General features: G+C 46.7%; 1 protein-coding gene across 1 annotated transcript; it reads left to right on the top strand.

Moving 5' to 3' along the window:
- The first annotated feature begins 3,859 nt into the window (after window positions 1-3,859).
- LOC136157656 (cationic amino acid transporter 3-like) lies at window positions 3,860-10,598 on the top strand. The gene is given in 12 exon segments (XM_065919471.1): window positions 3,860-4,048; window positions 4,051-4,240; window positions 4,839-4,997; window positions 7,767-7,947; window positions 8,206-8,318; window positions 8,488-8,701; window positions 8,872-9,011; window positions 9,113-9,215; window positions 9,394-9,593; window positions 9,792-9,958; window positions 10,229-10,337; window positions 10,504-10,598. Coding segments are annotated over 12 exon segments (1,860 nt in total).
- Window positions 10,599-18,905: the final 8,307 nt, after the last annotated feature.

Below are 18,905 nucleotides of genomic sequence, written 5' to 3'. Positions count from 1 at the left end.
TGCTCCTTGATCGAGTGGCTTCAATCTGCAACTTGTGCAGCAGGTGGGAAGGTTCTGAGTTCTCCTCCTCAGCCGCACTGCCCCTGGGTTTCAGCTGTGGCTTGGTCTCCACCTCTGCCTGTGAGTCGTCCACAGGGCTTTGCTGCTGAGGCTGCCCTGGAGGGGGTGCGGGGGGTGCAGCTGCTGGGGTGGCAGGGCCCGGGGCACCAGGTGCTCAGGGGAACTGGTGGCTAGGGCCACGGGAAAGGGCTTTTTCTAGCCCCTGGCAGATCTGCCCCAGTGAGGATCCAGCGTGGGGGTGGCACAGCTCCTTGCACCGTTGGAACTCTGGGGGCGCTGAGTGTGCAGGGACCCCAGCTGTCTCAGCCGAGGGAGCTCTGGCCCTCCCAGAGTCTCGCCCTCACCTCTGGCAGCTGCGGTCAGAGCACCTCTGGGGTGGTCCTTCTCTACAGTGATGGCTTCACCACCTGTGAGTAACTCAGCAGGATCGCCCTGCCTCCACAGCTGCCCAGGTCTCCTGCAGAGGCATTTCCCACTGCCACCTCCTCCCGCACATTCCCTGGGGCCCTCTCCCCGCAGTCAACAGCAGACCTTGCCCTGGGGTCGCGCCACAGTCCCTCCGCTCCAGCTCCCAGCCCTTTGCCTTCTAGGAGACTTGCGTCCCTGTCTGCAGTAGTCTCCATGATTCTCATTGCATTCAGACACTCACAGATCAGCTTCCCTCGTAGCTCAGTCAGCAAAGAATCTGCCTGCAATACAGGAGACTTGGGTTTGATTCCTGGCTCATCAGGAAGATTCCCCTGGAGAAGGAAATGGCAGCCCCCTCTAGTATTCTTGCCTGGAGAATCCCATGGAGAGAGGAGCCTGGCGGGCTATAGCAAGAGTCATGTCTTAGTGACTGTACCCCCACCACCACCATCTCAGATCAGCTGCTTCACCCTCAGCCTCAAGTGCTTCTCCTCTGCTCCCCAGACAGTTTCCTCACCCTCCAAGGGCGCCAACGTGGGGATCAGACCCCTGCTTCAGTCCCCCCACCTGCCAAGGGCAGGTCCAGTCCTACTAACTCTCTTTTCCTCCCACTTCCTTCACCCTACCGAGTTTTGTGTGGTTCTATATATTCCTCTCCGGTGGCCAGGAGCTCCTGCCTGCTCTCAGCTGCTGTTCTGCAAGATCTCCTGTGTCTGAAGGTGTCTTCCTGATGTACCTCTGGAGAGAGAGGAACTCCACGTCCACCTGCTCCTCCGCCATCTCGTTCCCCCTCATCTGATCAGACTAAGACCCCACCTCCCCAGAGGGATGATCCCTGCTGGGACAGCATTTTATCAGCCAGCCTGCCATTCTTATCTGGGCCAATTTGAGCACTATCTGGGCTAAATTTTAGCTATAAAACTTTCACTAGAGAAAAGAAATATGACATTTTATTATGACATGGTGTGGCCACAAAATTCTCTGGACTCGAGAAAACTGGCTAAGGTAAAACTTTTTGAAATTGGGGGGGTGAGGGTAGAAATCAGCAAAAACAACATCCCCAAACAAAAGCAAACAAACAGAAACTGGTTCTTTTTGCGTGTGCAACTAGAGAAAGCTAGTTTGTAAAATACTTTTTTTTTTCTTTTCAGAGTTCTGACACTGAGAGAACAAGTTCTGCTAGAAGAACATGACTTTCCCTGTGCACTCTCTTACCTAATCTAATAACTCTGATTCCTGAGACTGAGGGTGGGAAATGGAAAGGAAATCTTTTAAGTTTTTACTTATTAAAACTGTTGATGATAAACTAGTGAGTTTTATACTACCTGATTCATGACTAAGTTTAGAAAATGAAACTGTATTATTTCAATGCATGTATAGGCCTCATCACATTTATCCATTTCTTTGAGGATGGACATTTGGGTTGCTTCCAGCTTTCAACTATTGCGATTAATGCTGCTATGAATATAGGTGTGCAAAGATCTGTTTGAGATCCTATTTTCAGTTCTTTTGGGTGTACACCCAGCAGTGGAATTGCTGGATCATGTGGTAAATCCACTTTTAGCTTTTTTAGAGAACCTCACATTCCTACTCATGGTGCTCAAGGGTTCGTCAGTAACGTTTGAGCAAGAAGAAAACACAGGTCCAGAGAAGTATATGATTTGTTCAAAGGCACAGTAGTGTTGAAGGAGCCAAGATTCTAATCAGAGTGTCCTGGCTCTCTGAATGCTTGCTCTGAACCAAAATGCTAAACTTGGACTTCAGAGTGTCAGGGGTGGAAGGCCCCTGATGGTGACTCGTGGTCACTGGGTCAGCCTAGCCCTGCAAAGCAGTGTAGTGAGGGGCCATTTCGTGCCCAAAGCAGCAGGAAACAGAGTCCTGTCATTCCTGATTCAGAATAAAGGTTAATCCCTCTTCCCTCCAGGCAGTTAATTGGGAGGCCACTCTGGTTTGATGCTTTGACTGAGCTGGGCTTGAGTCTGTCCCTCCCTACAAATTCCATCTCCTTCTGCCCCAAAGCAGAGTCCTTATTGCATGTCGCTCTGCAGGCAACAAAACAGGAAGCTACCAGGTTTCAGAATCTTCATCATGGAAACATGTGGAATCTGTGATTTCTGATCACCAAGCCCCTTAGTCACTTCATCCCTATCTAGGATGGAAGGAAATAATGATCATAACGGCAGTTTCCCCAGTGGTATAGAGAAAAGCAGGACAAAGATGGTATATAGCACGTGCAATAGCAACAAGCTAATAAATAGCAGAGCTAGATTGGAGAAGGCAGAGCTGATTGATTTTGCTTAAAACAAAGAAATCAGCATTCTTATCCACTCAGACCATACCTATTAAGCAGATACTATGAGCCAGGCAGTGTGCCGGAAGGTTTTTTTCCTGTAGGGACAGAAATTTCCTTTTCTAAGCTCTTTGGCTGGTCTAATAATTAAACTGACATAAGACAGGCTAACAGGCACTTCCCTGGTGGTTCAGTGGCTAAGACTCCATGCCCATATTGCAGGGGGCCTGTGTTCGATCCCTAGTTGGGGAACTAGACTGCAACTATGCTGCAACTGAGTTCACCTGCCTCAACGAAAGATCTGTGTGCTGCAACTAAGACCCAGTGCAGCTGGAAAAAAAGACAGATTAGGAGATTCAATTTGCTTCATAGGGGAGCCCCATAAAAGTTCTGAGACTCAAGACATTCAAACAATTGAGGCTCATATCCTCCCCTGAGCTAAGGAGAAGGGAGTAGGGATCAGGGGCTTCAAATGGGAGGAAGAACCCACAGGAATATGGAAGAGAAAATGCTTGGAAGACCCTTGTGAGTCCCTTGGACGGCAAGGAGATCAGACCAGTCAATCCTAAGGGAGATCCACCCTGAATATTCATTGGAAGGACAGATGCAGAAGCTAAAGCTCCAATATTTTGGCCACCTGATGTGAAGAGCCAACTCATTGGCAAACTCCCTGTTGCTGGAAAAAATTGAAGGCAGGAGGAGAAGGGTATGACAGAGGATGAGATGTTTGGATGGCATCACTGACTCGATGGACATGACTTTGAGTAAGCTCTGAGAGTTGGTAATGGACAGGGAGGCCTGGCGTGCTGCAGTCTGTGGGGTCACAATGACTGAGTGACTGAACTGATTCTGCTCCCCGTCACTTCTCCTTAAACACTCTTTCTAGTGATTTTGAAACATGTTAAGAGGCTTCCTTGTGTTTGAAGAATCCACAGCTCAGAGATGGAGAACTTACCCAGTGTGTCCTTTTGCCACCTGCCCCTCGTCACTCCAATACTTCATGGAATTTAACTCCTAGGGTCAAGGACAGATAAACAATCTTGACCACTCTGTGTCTTGTTTTCTCAGCAGATTATAGCCTCCTCAAGTACGTCTAGGATGATGCATCAGTATGTTCACCGGTATGGTCAGAAGCTGGTTCACAGGCGAGGGGAAGACACCATAAAGGAGTCTGATGGTCTCAAGATTCATCTGAGTGCTGTAGAACTGGTGTTCCTGGGTGTGGGCAGGAACCTGGGAACCGGCCTGTACATCGTGGTTGGTGCCGTGGCCAAGTTCAGCTACGGCTGAACGTAGCTGGACCAGCGATTGTCGTCTGCTTCTTGGTGGCCGGCCTGTCTTCCCTGCTGTCCAGGCTCTGCTATGTGGAGTTTGACGCCCGGGTACCACGCTCCTCTTCTGCGTATGTCTGCAGCTTTGTCACGATGGGGCAGCTCTGGGCCTTCGTTGTTGGCTGGAACATCATAGTGTTATTTTTATCTGGTGAGGTGATGGGACCAGGCGACAGGTGTGGGGGAAAGGTGTGGGGCTAAGGTCAGGAAACTGGGAGATGGGACTGCGGTCTCATTCATGGGCATTTTGTTACATGACTTGTGGGGGGAAGTGGGTAACAGTGGCTGGAAAACCCCACAGCTTCATTCTATTCCGCTCTCTCCTGCTTTCCTTAAAAAAGTGGACTAAGAATGAGAAGGAAAGGAAATTAGGCCCGGATGGGAGGGAGGCGTGTCCCACAGGCTCATCACTTCATTATATTGAAGTCTTTGCTCAGCTGTTGCCTTCGAGTAGTTTTTTTTTTGGGGGGGGGAGGGGTTGCCACTTGATTTAAAATTTCATCCCTCATCCTTTAGCCCTCTTCATCCAACCTCCCTGTTTTCTTTCCTTGTGAAACACTGATGTCCTCCTAACATATTAAATAGTGAACCTATTTTGCGAGTCATCCCAGTCTGCTCTCACCACCCCATGTAAAAAAAACAATCTTTGAGATTATGTATTTTGTCTATTTTTTCCTCCAAAATATGTCCCATGGCACATACTAGGTGTTCAATTATGTCTGTGAATGTTCGTTCTTCTGCTGCTGCAGCCACTGCATGTACAGCCATGGCTTGGAGGTACGCCTTTGACAACCTCATCGGGGACCGCATCTCTCAGGCATTGGAGGGAACTGTTCCTCTGCATGTGCCCTACTTACTGGCCACGTATGCAGACTTTTTCGCACTGGGCCTGGTGCTGCTGCTTGCGGGTGAGTCGGGGTCAGATATAAGGTGGGATGAGGGGACTCCCCTGGTGGTCCAGTGGTCAAGAATCTGCCTTGCAATGTGGGGACACAGGTTCTATCCCTGGTCAGGGAGCTAAGATCTCATGTGCTGCAGAACAACTAAGCCCAAGTCCTTAGCCTGCACACTACACCTAGAGAATCTGTGTGTGTGTGTGTGTGTGTGTGTGTGTTCAGTCATGTCTGACCCTTTGGACTATAGCCCAATAGGCTCTTTTGTCACTGGGATTTTCCAGGCAAGAATACTGGAGTGAGTTGCCATTTCCTTTTCCAGGGGATCTTCCTGACCTGGGAAGTGAACTCATGCCTTCTGTGTTTCCTGCATTGCAGGCATTCTTTATCCACTGATTCCCAAACTGTGTTGTTTGGGTCACAACAAAAAATCCCACAGCTGAGACCCAACTCAGCCAAACTCATTTCAGTTCCCTCACTCTTTGTTGGACTCTTTGTGACCCCATGGACTGCAGCACGCCAGGCTTCCCTGTCCATCACCAACTCCCAGAGATTACTCAAACTCATGTCCATTGAGTCCGTGATACCATCCAACCAACTTATCCTCTGTTGTCCCCTTCTCCTCCCACCTTCAATCTTTCCCAGCATCAGTCTTTCCAAGTGAGTCATCTCTTCGCATCAGGTGGCCAAAGTGTTGGAGTTTCAGCTTCAACATGAGCCCTTCCAATGAATATTCAGGATTGATTTCCTTGAGGATGGACTGGTTGGATCTTCTTGCTGTCCAAGGGACTCTCAAGAGTCTTCTCCAACACCACAGTTCAAAACCATCAATTCTTTGGCGCCCAGCTTTCTTTATAGTCCAACTCTCACATCCATATGTGACTACTGGAAAAACCATAGCTTTGACTAGACAGATCTTCTTGGAAAACTAATGTCTCAGTTTTTTAATATGCTGTCTAGTTTGGTCACAACTTTCTTTCCAAGGAGCAAGAGTCTTTTAATTTCATGGCTGCAGTCACCATCTGCAGTGATTTTGGAGCCCCCAAAAATAAAGTCTCTAACTGTTTCCACTGTTTCCCCATCTATTTGTCATGAAGTGATGGGACCAGATGTCATGATCTTAGTTTCTGAATGTTGAGTTTGAAGCCAGCTTTTTCACTCTCCTCTTTCACTTTCATCAAGAGGTTCTTTAGTTCTTCTTTGCTTTCTGCCATCTGTGTGTTGTCATCTGCATATCTGAGGTTATTGATATTTCCCCAGAAATCTTGATTCCAGCTTGTGCTTCATCCAGCCTCGCTTTTCTCATTATGTACTCTGCATATAAGTTAAATAAGCAGGGTGACAGTATACAGCCTTGATGGGCTCCTTTCCCGATTTGGAAACAATCAGTTGTTCCATGTCCAGTTCTAACTGTTGCTTCCTGACCTACATATAGATTTCTCAAGAGGCAAGTCAGGTGGTCTGCTATTCCCATCTCTTGAAGAATTTTCCACAGTTTGTTGTTAGCTACACAGTGAAAGTTTTGGCATAGTCAATAAAACAGAAATAGATGTTTTTCTGGAACTCTCTTGCTTTTTCCATGATCCAACAATGTTAACCATTTGATCTCTGGTTCCTCTGCCTTTTCTAGATCCAGCTTGGATCTCCTTGCAGTCCAAGGGACTCTCAAGAGTCTTCTCCTACACCACAGTTCAATAGCATCAATTATTCAGTGCCCAGCTTCCTTTATAGTCCAAATCTCATATCCACACATGACTAGATACCAGTGAAACACACTCCCCAAATTGTGACAATCAGAATGTCTCCAGACCATGCCAAATATTTGGGGAATAAAACTTACTCCCAGGTGAAAATCATTTTCTTAGACTGACATATTTTCTTCTTGGTACTGAGACCAAAGTTTTTTTTTTTTTTAATTTCAGAGGAAATTCACATAGCATAAATTTATCATTTTGCTATTTCCCCCAGCTTTACTGAAATATAACTGACATACAGAATGATAAGTTTGAGGTGTACAATGTGACTTTTTTGTTGGCTGTACTAGGTCTTTGTTGCTGCTCACAGGTTTTCTCTAGTTGCAGAGAGCATGGGTTACTCTTTGTTGCAATACACAGGCTTCTCATTGCGGTGGCTTCTCTTGTTGCAGAGCACAGGCTCCAGAGCTTGGGCTCAGTAGTTAGCGCACATGGGCTTAGTTGGTCTGCAGTACGTGAAATGTCCCTGGACCGGGGATCGAACCTGTGTCCCCTGCATTGGCCGGCAACCTCCCAACCACTGGACCACCAGGGAAGTTCCACGGTGCTGATCTGATAGACCTGCCTACAGTGAGATGATCGCCACAGTAAGAAACAAACTATTAGGACTTCCCTGGTGGTCCAGTGGCCAAGACTCCTTGCTCCCAATGCAGGGGACCTTCCACCCCTGGTCAGGGAACTAAGATTAAACTTGATGCAACTTAAGAGTTCACACACCACAACTGAAGATTCTGTTATGCCGCAGTGAAGACTCAGCACAGCCAAATATAGATAAAATGAAAAAAATTTTAATTATGTGAAAAGAAATTAACTATTTTATGGGGACAGTTCAGGGGCACTAGTACATTCACAATGTTGTCCAGCCGTCACCTGCATCGAGTTTCAAACATGTTCACCCCTGAAGGACACCCTGTACCCACTGAGCAGTCAGAGCCCACCACCCCGCCCCACAACCCCCAGCCCCTGAGGCTGCTTTCTGTCTCTATGGACTTAGTTACTGTGCATGTCTCATATTCCATCTCTCCTCCAGTACTACTCGCTCTGGGAGTTCCTGAGTCAGCCTGGGTTTACAGAGTGTTCACCGGCATCAACATTTTGGTTCTCAGCTTCATCATCCTCTCTGGTTTCATTAAGGGAGACCTGCACAACTGGAAGCTCACGGAACATGACTACGAATTGGCCACAGCTGTATTCACTAATAGGTTAGGAGCGTACCCTTGGTCATATTAATGTGTGTGTGTGGGGGGGAGTCAGAGCCAAGGATTTGGTGGGGACTGGCATGCTGCGATTCATGGGGTCACAAAGAGTCGGACACGACTGAGCGACTGAAGTGAAGTGAAGTGAAAGAGACCCAGGCTGGTGGATCCAGATGGTGGGTTTCGAGAGCTTGTGGTACTCAGGGGAGAGTCCAGAAGTGATGGCTGAACCCACCTCACCCCCGTTCTTTCTTGCTCCTTCTCCCACCATAGGTTGGGCCCTCCAGGCGCTGGAGGATTTGTGCCTTTTGACTTTGAGGGGGTTCTCCGAGGAGCAGCTACGTGTTTCTATGCATTTGTCGGTTTTGCTGCCATTAACACTAGAGGTAACGAGGTCACTGAGTGTCCCATCTGGGGTTTGGACAGAGTTTGGGCTGCCCTTGGGCACAAAGGTTGGGAGGAAATTAGCCTGCTTTTGGAGGTCCAAGAGGGAAGGCAATTCTGTGCTTTCACCCAAGGTGTTTTCCTGACCTGCTGCTTCTACCCCTTTAGCAGAGAGAGGAGGTCTAAGGCGTCAGCGATCCATCTCCCTGATCTCACTCTTGATGTGCTTTTTGGCCTATTTTGGTGTCTCAGCGGCACTCACCCTCATGGTGCCCTACTACCAGATTCACCACCACAGCCCCTTGCCCGAGGCTTTTCTCCATGTAGGCTGGGGCCCAGCCAGATACGTCGTGGCTGTTGGCGTTCTCTGTGCTCTCACGTCCAGGTCAGTGTCACGGGTTTCTCTCCGTCTACTGTCAGATGCTCATGCACCCCAGCCTGTGGGACTGAGAGACAAGAGGGAAAGGCATCTTGCTCTCTGTAGATCAGGGAGCAGATGCCCTGGTCTCCCCTGCTTCCCCACGTCCTCACACGTGTCTCCACTTTCTCTCCCAGCCTCCTGGGTGACATGTTCCCCATGTCTCGGTTAATCCATGCAATGGCAGAGGATGGGCTCCTTTTCCGGGGACTTGCCCGAGTCTATGGTCACACAAAAATCCCCATTATGGCCATCATGTCTTCTGGAAGCCTTGCAGGTGAATAAACAAAGCTCACTCCTTCCTTGATCCGTTTCCCTTATGTGCAGATCCAGTGGTTTCTCAATCCCACCCCCTCTGTTTTTGTTCCCCCATTCTAGCGATCACGGCATTACTCTTTGAGTTCAGTGACATTGCAAACCTCATGGCAGTTGCGTCCCTGCTCGCTTACTCCATGGTGTCCTTCTCGGTCCTTGTTCTCAGGTGAGACCCCGCTACACCTTGATTGGGGGACTTGGGATCATGGGGATGATGGGGAGGTCATCCTGGTCTGTGTCGTGCTGCCTTCTGATTGTTCAAGAGAAGAAAGAAGTGGAATAGACAACCTGATGTTGTGTGAACGGGAGCTGCTGTTAATACTGTCTTTAAACCTCTAATTCAGGTACCAGCCAGATCAGAATTTAAGTAAGAATGAGAAAACAGAAGAAGAAACTGAGATGGAGCCTGTACTTGAAAGAAGTCCTTTGGACTCTGTACCTGAAGCAGGAACCTCAAACATTCTAAAGAGTCTGTGGTTCCCTACCAGCCCCATCCCCACCCGGAAATCTGGCCAGATTGTCTATGGATGTGCCTTCCTGGTTGGTGAGCAGTGGGGTTTCACTTTATTCGTATTCTGAAATTGACAGGATGGAGTGAGCGTGTGTATTTTGTCAGTTGAGGAGTCTGGGAAATATGATGGCCTTTCCTGATGTTGGTGGTTTCAGGGAGGGGTGTGACCCGAGGTCCTGACATCTTTGTCTTCTGGGTCCAGCCTGTTCTCCTCCACCTTGACCCCTGCAGTTCTCCTGCTGACTATCCTGAGCCTGATCCTGGCCCAGTGGCCCAGACGTGTGTTCTCTGGAGACCCTGTGCTCACAACAGTGGCTGTGCTGCTGCTGCTGCTCATCTCTGGGGTCACGGTCATCATCTGGAGGCAGCCCCAGAGCCCCTCTCCTCTTACATTCAGGGTAGGTGACCTATGTGTTCAAAGTGTCCACCTTGAGTGGAGCAAGTCTGTGTGCTTTAGGTCTAAACATCATTCACTGGACCAGGGAAGAAGGGGAGTTGCTGAAAGCAATGGACTCTTCCCTGATCCACACTCAGTGCTTTAGAAACCAGGCTCAATAGGCACCGAACACACAGCCTGAATTGGACTGAACTTGTCCCGCCCACGTGGGGTAGGGTCTCCCTCTCAGACATCTGGACTGTGTTCAGGGATGAACTGACTCTGCCCACAGGTCCCTGCTCTGCCTGTCCTCCCACTGGTCAGCCTCTTCCTGAACCTTTACTTGATGATGCAGATGACCTCTGGGACTTGGACTGTCTTTGGCATCTGGAATGCCATTGGTGAGTGACTGTCTGGGGTGAAAAAGCTTCTTGAGTGACTGAACCCAATCCTCTTCTAGCCACCTCTCCCCTAAACTGTGTCAGATGCCATAATAGGAGGCTTACTGGCCATTTATAAGTGAGGAGAGCCCCTGTTTTTCTTCTTACTGTCTCATTTCCCTACTAGGATTTGCCATATATTTTGGATATGGGATCCGACACAGCTTGGAGGAGAAGAATGAGCCACAGCCACCAGTCTCCACTTTCCAGGCTCCGGACTAAAACAGCCCTAGTGATGAAGCATCTTAGCCACAGGAAATAGATGCTGTGTGGGACCCCCCATGTCCTGGAAGTATCTGCTGGTTCAAGGTGCACTTTGAGCCTCGATGGACTGTGAAGGTGGAAAGCATTTAGTATTTAGTATAAGTATTTAGTATTTGTTGCCAGTGGGCAAAATGACTTTGCTATTGTATAATTTTTAAGTAAACTTTTTAAAGCTTAATATGCCTACAGAAAATTGCATGCTTCATAAGTGTGCAGTAAGATGAATCTTCACAAAGAAAGTACTATGATGTAACTGGAAATTAGAGGAAGAAATATTAGCTGACACATAAGAAGCACCTTCTTGTACTTATTTCCAATAAGAACTAGAGATTGCCTCATGGGAAGGAAACTCAGGTAACGGTGTAGTATGTCAAGAGTTATACTTTAGGGGCTTTTCTGATGGTTCAGTGGACAAGACTCTGGGCTCCCAATGCAGGGGGGATGGCTTCGAGCCCTGGCCAGGGAACTGTGATTTCACATACCACAAAAGGGACCCTGCAGAGCCACGTAAATAAACAAATAAAAATTTTAAAAAGAGTTACACTTAAATAAAGGCAATGCCAAAGAATGCTCAAACTACTGCACATTGCACTCATCTCATACACTAGCAAAATAATGCTCAAAATTCTCCAAGCCAGGCTTCAACAGTACATGAACCGTGAACTTCCAGATGTTCAAGCTGGATTTAGAAAAGGCAGGGGAATCAGAGATCAAATTGCCAACATCTGCTGGATCATCAAAACAGCAAGAGAGTTCCAGAAAAACATCTACTTCTGCTTTATTGACTATGCCAAAGCCTTTAACTGCATGGATCACAACAAACTGTGGAAAATTCTTAAAGAGATAGAAGTACCAGACCACCTGACTTGCCTCCCAAGAAACCTGTATGCAGGTCAGGAAGCAACAGTTAGAACTGAACATGGAACAACAGACTGGTTCTGAATTGGGAAAGGAGTACGTCAAGGCTGTATATTGTCACCCTGCTTACTTAACTTATATGCAGAGTACATCATGAGAAACGCTGGGCTGGATGAAACACAAGCTGGAATCAAGATTGCTGGGAGAAATAGCAATAACCTCAGATATGCAGATGACACCACCCTTATGGCAGACAGTGAAGAAGAACTAAAGAACCTCTTGATGAAAGTGAAAGAGGAGAATGAAAAAATTGGCTTAGCTCAACATTTAGAAAACTAAGATCATGGCATCTGTTCCCGTCACTTCATGGTAAATAGATGGGGAAACAGTGGAAACAGTGAGAGGCTTTATTTTGGGGGCTCCAAAATCACTGCAGATGGTGACTGCAGCCATGAAATTTAAAGGTGCTTGCTCCTTGGAAGAAAAGTTATAACCAACCTAGACAGCATAGTTAAAAGCAGAGACATTACTTTGCCAGCAAAGGTCCATCTAGTCAAAGCCATGGTTTTTCCGGTAGTCTGGTATGGTTGTGACAGTTGGACTATAAAGAAAGCCGAGCACCATAGAACTGATGCCTTTGAACTGTGGTATTGGAGAATACTCTTGAGAGCCCCTTGAACTGCAAGGAGAACCAACAAGTCCATCGTAAAGGAAATCAGTCCTGAACATTCATTGGAATGACTGATGTTGAAGCTGAAACTCCAATACTTTGGCCACCTGAGGTGAAGAGCTGACTCATTTGAAAAGACCCTGATGCTGGGAAAGATTGAAGGTGGGAGGAGAAGGGGTTGACAGCGGATGAGATGGTTGGATGGCATCATTGACTGAATGGACATGATTTGAGTAGACTCTGGGAGTTGGTGATGGACAGGGAGGCCTGGCGATCTGCAGTCCCTGGGGTTGCAAAGATTCAGACAAGACCAAGTGACTGAGCTGAATTGAGATTATAATACTATCCTGCAATTAGGTCTTCAGTGCCAAAGTATGGGGATATGGATGGAGGTTACCTCTCCCACATTCTAAATGATCCCCTTCAATCTTCTTCAAACTCTTAGGGGGAAATCAAGATTTCCCATTTCTACAAGTTCCCTTACTCCTTCAGACTGTTTTGATCAACAAATAAAAACAAGAGAATATATACACACACACACCCCCAGAAACAAACAAAAACAGTCAATAAATAAATAAATAAAGTACAAGAGATGGGCCCAGCACACAAAGGGAAGCAAAAATGATAGCCGCCATTTAAAAACAAAATTAACTAAAGTACAAACTGGAAAATAAAACCAAGTCAAGGTGCCAACTGGGGAATAAAGTATAGAAACAAATCAAGCTAACAAGCATCGTAAGAAAAAGAAAGAAGAGGAAGAAAGAATAGAAGAAGCAAATTTAAGCAGAGGTAGACAAAGATTTATACATATTAAGGAATAACTACAACAGGAAAATAGCAATAAGAAAAGCCAAAGAAAAAGTAGAAAAAAAATAATAAAATTTAAAACTTTAAGAATTAAAAAGGAAAACCCCATAGAACCATAGAAGTCCAACATAGAGGCACAAGTATAAACAGGAAATAAAAAGTGTGATAGAAAAAAATTCTCCCTGGGAGGGGACATTCTCAAAAGCTAAGTAGATACAATAGTACTAATAAAATCAACTATTAAAGCAACAGAATGGGGGAAAAAATCCAGAAGCAACTAGAAAACAAGTCAAAATATAAGAATGCTAAAAGTTTTTCTTGGATCCCAGCTGTCACCGTCCTTTATGTCGCTGGGAGTCTCCATGCACCTCGCCTCCCCGGGATGCCCTCCAACACTGCGCTGGTCTCTGGCCCTGCTGCCTGGGCAGCTCAGACTCTAATCTGGTCCTACTCCTGCCTGTTCTTGCCTCCACGGTCCACAGCTGCCAGAGCTGTGTGTTTTCTTCTGCGGGAGCGCTCGGTGTCCTTTCATATGTTCAGAGACACAGAGTCTGCTCCTTGATCGAGTGGCTTCAATCTGCAACTTGTGCAGCAGGTGGGAAGGTTCTGAGTTCTCCTCCTCAGCCGCACTGCCCCTGGGTTTCAGCTGTGGCTTGGTCTCCACCTCTGCCTGTGAGTCGTCCACAGGGCTTTGCTGCTGAGGCTGCCCTGGAGGGCGTGGGTCTGCCCCAGGGAGGACGGGGTGCGGGGGGTACAGCTGCTGGGGTGGCAGGGCCCGGGGCACCAGGTGCTCAGGGGAACTGGCGGCTAGGGCCGCAGGAAAGGGCTTTTTTTAGCCCCTGGCAGCTCTGCCCCAGTGAGGATCCAGCGTGGGGGTGGCACAGCTGCTCTGATCGTGGCAACTCTGGGGGCGCCGAGTGTGCAGGGACCCCAGCTGTCTCAGCCGAGGGAGCTCTGGTTCCCCCAGCGTCTCGTCCTGGCCTCTGGCAGCTACTCTCGGAGCGCCTCTGTGGCCGGTCCCTCTCTACTACTCCTGGATCCCTCCCCTGTAAAGGCAGTAACAGGCCAGCCTCTCTCTGGGGAATTTGCTGTCCAGGGCTGACGTGTGGGGACAGAGAGGCTACAGCGATCGTTTCCACCCTTGTGAGTGACTCAGCAGGATCTCCCTGCCTCCAGGCTGCCCGGGATTCCTGCACAGGCATTTCCCACTGCCACCTCCTCCCCCACATCCCCTCTGGCCGGCATCTCCCTGCAGCCAACAGCTGGGATAGCAGTCAACAGCTGGGATCGCTCCAGAATCCCTGCGCTCCAGCTCCCTGCCCTGCGCCTTCCAGGGGACTTGCGTCCTTGCGTCCCTCTCCAGGACACGTATGGCTGCGGCAAGGATTGTCCCTGTGATTCTCATTCCATTCAGACTCTCACAGATCAGCTGCTTCACCCTCAGCCTCGAGTGCTTTTCCTCTGTCTTCTGAACAGTTTCCTCACCCTCCAAGGGCGCACACGTGGAGATCAGACCCCTGCTTCTGTCCCCCCACCCTCCGAGGGCAGGTCTAGTCCTACTAACTCTCCTCTTGTCCTCCCACTTCCTTCACCCTACCGAGTTTTGTGTGGTTCTGTATATTCCTCTCCGGTGGCCAGGTGCTCCTGCCTGCTCTCAGCTGCCGTTCTGCAAGATCTCCCGTGTCTGAAGGTGTCTTCCTGATGTACCTCTGGAGACAGAGGAACTCCACGTCCACCTGCTCCTCCGCCATCTCGTTCCCCCTCATCTGATCAAACTAAGACCCCACCTCCCCAGAGGGATGATCCCTGCTGGGACAGCATTTTATCAGCCAGCCTGCCATTCTTATCTGGGCCAATTTGAGCACTATCTAGTCTAAATTTTAGCTATAAAACTTTGACTAGAGAAGACAAAGATGACATTTTATTATGACATGTCGTGGCCACAAAATTCTCTGGACTCCACAGAAAACTGGCTAAGACAAAACTTTCTGAAATTGGGGGGAATATAAAACCACAAAGAACAAAAACAACCTACCCAAACAAAAACAAACAAAAAACTGGTTCTTTTTGCATGTGCAATTAGAGAAAGTTACCTTTTAAAATAACTTTTTTTTCTTCCAGAATTCTGACACTGAGAGAACAAGTCCTGCTAGAAAAACATGACTTTCCCTGTGCTTAAGATCAGCACTCTCAGGTACATTTCTCTTATCTAGTCTAATAATCTCCAGTTCCTGAGACTGAGGGGGAAATGGAAAGGAAGTCTTTTAAACTTATCCTTATTAAAACTGTTGTCTATAAACCAGTGAGTTTTATAATACCTGATTCATGACTAAGTTTAGAAAATGAAGCTGTAAGATCCCTATCTGGATGTACATATGTCTCAGTATTTGTCTTTGTTTTGAATTTTTGAGATTAATTTGTAAAGGAGCTCTATTAAATTGACTTAAGGAAAAGTAAACATTTGCAAATCAAACAATTCTAAAAATAAGAGACATTAAACTAAATGAATTTTAGGTTCACATGATCTGGGAAATATTCAATGTTAAATATCAGATAAGAAAGTTACAGTCTCAATATGGACTTTCAGTTCAGTTCAGTTCAGTTCATGTCGCTCAGTCATGTGCGACCCTTTGTGACCCAATGAATCGCAGCATGCCAGGCCTCCCTGTCCATCACCAACTCCCGGAGTGCACCCAAACCCATGTCCATGAGTCAGTGATGCCATCCAGCCATCTCATCCTCTCTCATCCCCTTCTCCTCCTGCCCCCAATCCCTCCCAGCATCAGGGTCTTTTCCAAAGAGTCAACTCTTCGCATGAGGTGGCCAAAGTATTGGAGTTTCAGCTTCAGCATCAGTCCTTCCAATGAACACCCAGGACTGATCTCCTTTAGGATGGACTGCTTGGATCTCCTTGCAGTCCAAAGGACTCTCAAGAGTCTTCTCCAACACCACAGTTCAAAATCATTAATTCTTCTGTGCTCAGCTTTCTTCACAGTCCAACTTTCACATCTATATATGACCACTGGAAAAACCATAGCCTTGACTAGATGGACCTTTGTTGGCAAAGTAATGTCTCTGCTTTTTAATATGCTATCTAGGTTGGTCATAACTTTCCTTCCAAGGAGTAAGTGTCTTTTAATTTCATGGCTGCAATCACCATCTGCAGTGATTTTGGATCCCCCGAAAATAAAGTCTGACACTGTTTCCACTGTTTCCCCATCTATGTGCCTTGAAGTGATGGGACCAGATGACATGATCTTAGTTTTCTGAATGTTGAGCTTTAAGCCAACTTTTTAGCTCTCCTCTTTCACTTTCATCAAGAGTCTTAGGACACAGTTTAACTGGAGACTGACTTTGCTAGGTGGAACTTTGATGGAACAGGTTGACATCACCTGATTATCATTCTACCCTTCCTGATGTGGAAAACCAGACACCAATAAAGAACACTTTCTGGAGCATAGCCCTGATGAAAAGTTGAATCAGAATATAATTACAGATGTATGGAACAGACTTTAGGACTCTGTGGGAGAAGGTGAAGGTGAGATGATCTGAGAGAATAGCACTGAAGCATGTATATTATCAATTGTGAAACAGATCACCAGCCCAGGTTGGATGCATGAGACAGGTGCTCAGGGCTGGTGCACAGGGAAGACCCAGAGGGATGGGATGCGGAGGGAGGCAGGAGGGGGGATCGGGATGGGGAACACATGTAAATCCACGGCTGATTCATGTCAGTGTATGGCAAAAACCACTCCAATATTGTAAAGTAATTAGCCTCCAACTAATATAAATAAATGAAAACAAATAAAAAAACAAAAATAAAAAAAAGAATATAATCAAACTTTTGGATGAACTACCACCTCATAGCAGACATAAGGGACAGATTCACATTTCAACTGAAAACACAGTCACCCAAAACTGGAATGTGGGCAGCTCTCCAGGAAATAAAACGGTGCACTCTCTGTAATATTAGTAGAGGGGATTCCTTGGTGGTCTAGTGATGAGGACTCCATGCTCCCACTGCCAAATACTCAGGTTCCATCCCTGGTCAGGGAACTAAAATCCAGTGAGCTTCAAAGTACAGCCAATAAAATAAAATAGATGGTATGACCCAAACAGGAGATTCGTTAATTAATTCAAAAAGGTCACTCATATAGGCATATCTTGGAAATATTGCTGGTTGGGTCCAGACCACCTGAATAAAAAGAATTGGCAATGAAAGGAGACATAATTTTTTAAGTTTCCCTGTGTATGTAGAAGTTATGTTATATTACACACTAAGTGAGAAATTGCTTCAGTTTAGTCGTTCAGTTGTGTTCAACTCTTTGCGACCCCATGGACTGCAGAACACCAGACCTCCCTGTCCATCACCAACTCCCAGAGCCCATCCAAACTCATGTCAATTGAGTGAGTGATGCCGTACAACCATCTCATCCACTGTCGTCCCCTTCTCCTCCTGCCCTGAATCTTTCCCAGCATCAGGGTCTTTCCAAATGAGTCAGCTCTTCACATCAGATGGCCAAAGGATTGGAGTCTCAGGTTCAACATCAGTCCTTCCAATGAACACCCAGGACTGATCTCCTTTAGGATGGACTGGTTGCAGCCCAAGGGACTCTCAAGAGTCTTCTCCAACACCACAGCTCAAAAGCATCAGTTCTTCTGTGCTCAGCTTTCTTTATAGTCCAACTCTCACATCCATACATGACCACTGGAAAAACCATAGCCTTGACTAGATGGACCTTTGTTGGCCAAGTAGTGTCTCTGCTTTTTAATATGCTATCTAGGTTGGTCATAACTTTCCTTCCAAGGAGTAAGCGTCTTTTCATTTTATGGCTGCAGTCACCATCTGGAGTGATTTTGGAGCCCCCCAAAATAAAGTCAGCCACTGTTTCCACTGTTTCCCCTTCTATTTGCCATGAAGTGATGGGACTGGATGCCACAATCTTAGTTTTCTGAATGTTGAGCTTTAAGCCAACTTTTCCTTCTCCTCTTTCACTTTCATCAGGAGGTTCTTTAGTTCTTCTTCACTCTCTGCCATAAGTGTGGTGCCATCTGCATATCTGAGGTTATTGATATTTCTCCCAGCAATCTTGATTCCAGCTTGTGCTTCATCCAGCCCAGAGTTTCTCATGATGTATTCTGCATATAAGTTAAGAAAGCAGGGTGATAATATATAGCTTTGACATACTCCTTTTCCTATTTGGAACCAGTCTGTTGGTCCATGTCCAGTTCTAGCTGTTGCTTCCTGACCTGCATACAGGTTTCTCAAGAGGTGGTCAAGTAGTCTGGTATTCCCATCTCTTTCAGAATTTTCCACAGTTTACTATGATCCACACAGTCGAAGGCTTTGGCATAGTCAATAAAGCAGAAATAGTTATTTTTCTGGAACTCTCTTGCTTTTTCAATGATCCAGCAGATGTTGGCAATTTGATCTGGCTCAAATCTTATTTGGTTCCTTTGCCTTTTCTAAAACCAGCTTGAACTTCTGGAAATTCACAGTTCACGTATTGCTGAAGCCTGGCTTGCAGAATTTTGAGCATTACTTTGCTAGCGTGTGAGATGAGTGCAATTGTGCAGTAGTTTGATCATTCTTTGGCATTGCCTTTCTTTGGGATTGGAACAAAAACTGATCTTCTCCAGTCCCATGCCCACTGCTGAGCTTTCCAAATTTGCTGGCATATCAAATGCAGCACTTTCACAGCATCATCTTTTAGGATTTGAAATAGCTCAACTGGAATTCCATCACCTCCACTAGCTTTGTTCATAGTGATGCTTCCTAAGGCCCACTTGACTTCGCATTCCATAATGTCTGGCTCTAGGTGAGTGATCACACCATCATGATTATCTGGGTCATAAGGTATTTTTTATACAGTTCTTCTGTGGGTTCTTGCCACCTCTTCTTAATGTCTTCTGCTTCTGTTAGGTCCATT

Source organism: Muntiacus reevesi, chromosome 2 (genome assembly GCF_963930625.1).
Source record: "Muntiacus reevesi chromosome 2, mMunRee1.1, whole genome shotgun sequence".
NCBI lineage: Eukaryota > Metazoa > Chordata > Mammalia > Artiodactyla > Cervidae > Muntiacus > Muntiacus reevesi.
Note: the sequence above shows the minus strand (reverse complement) of the source record. Positions and strands in the feature narration are given on the sequence as shown.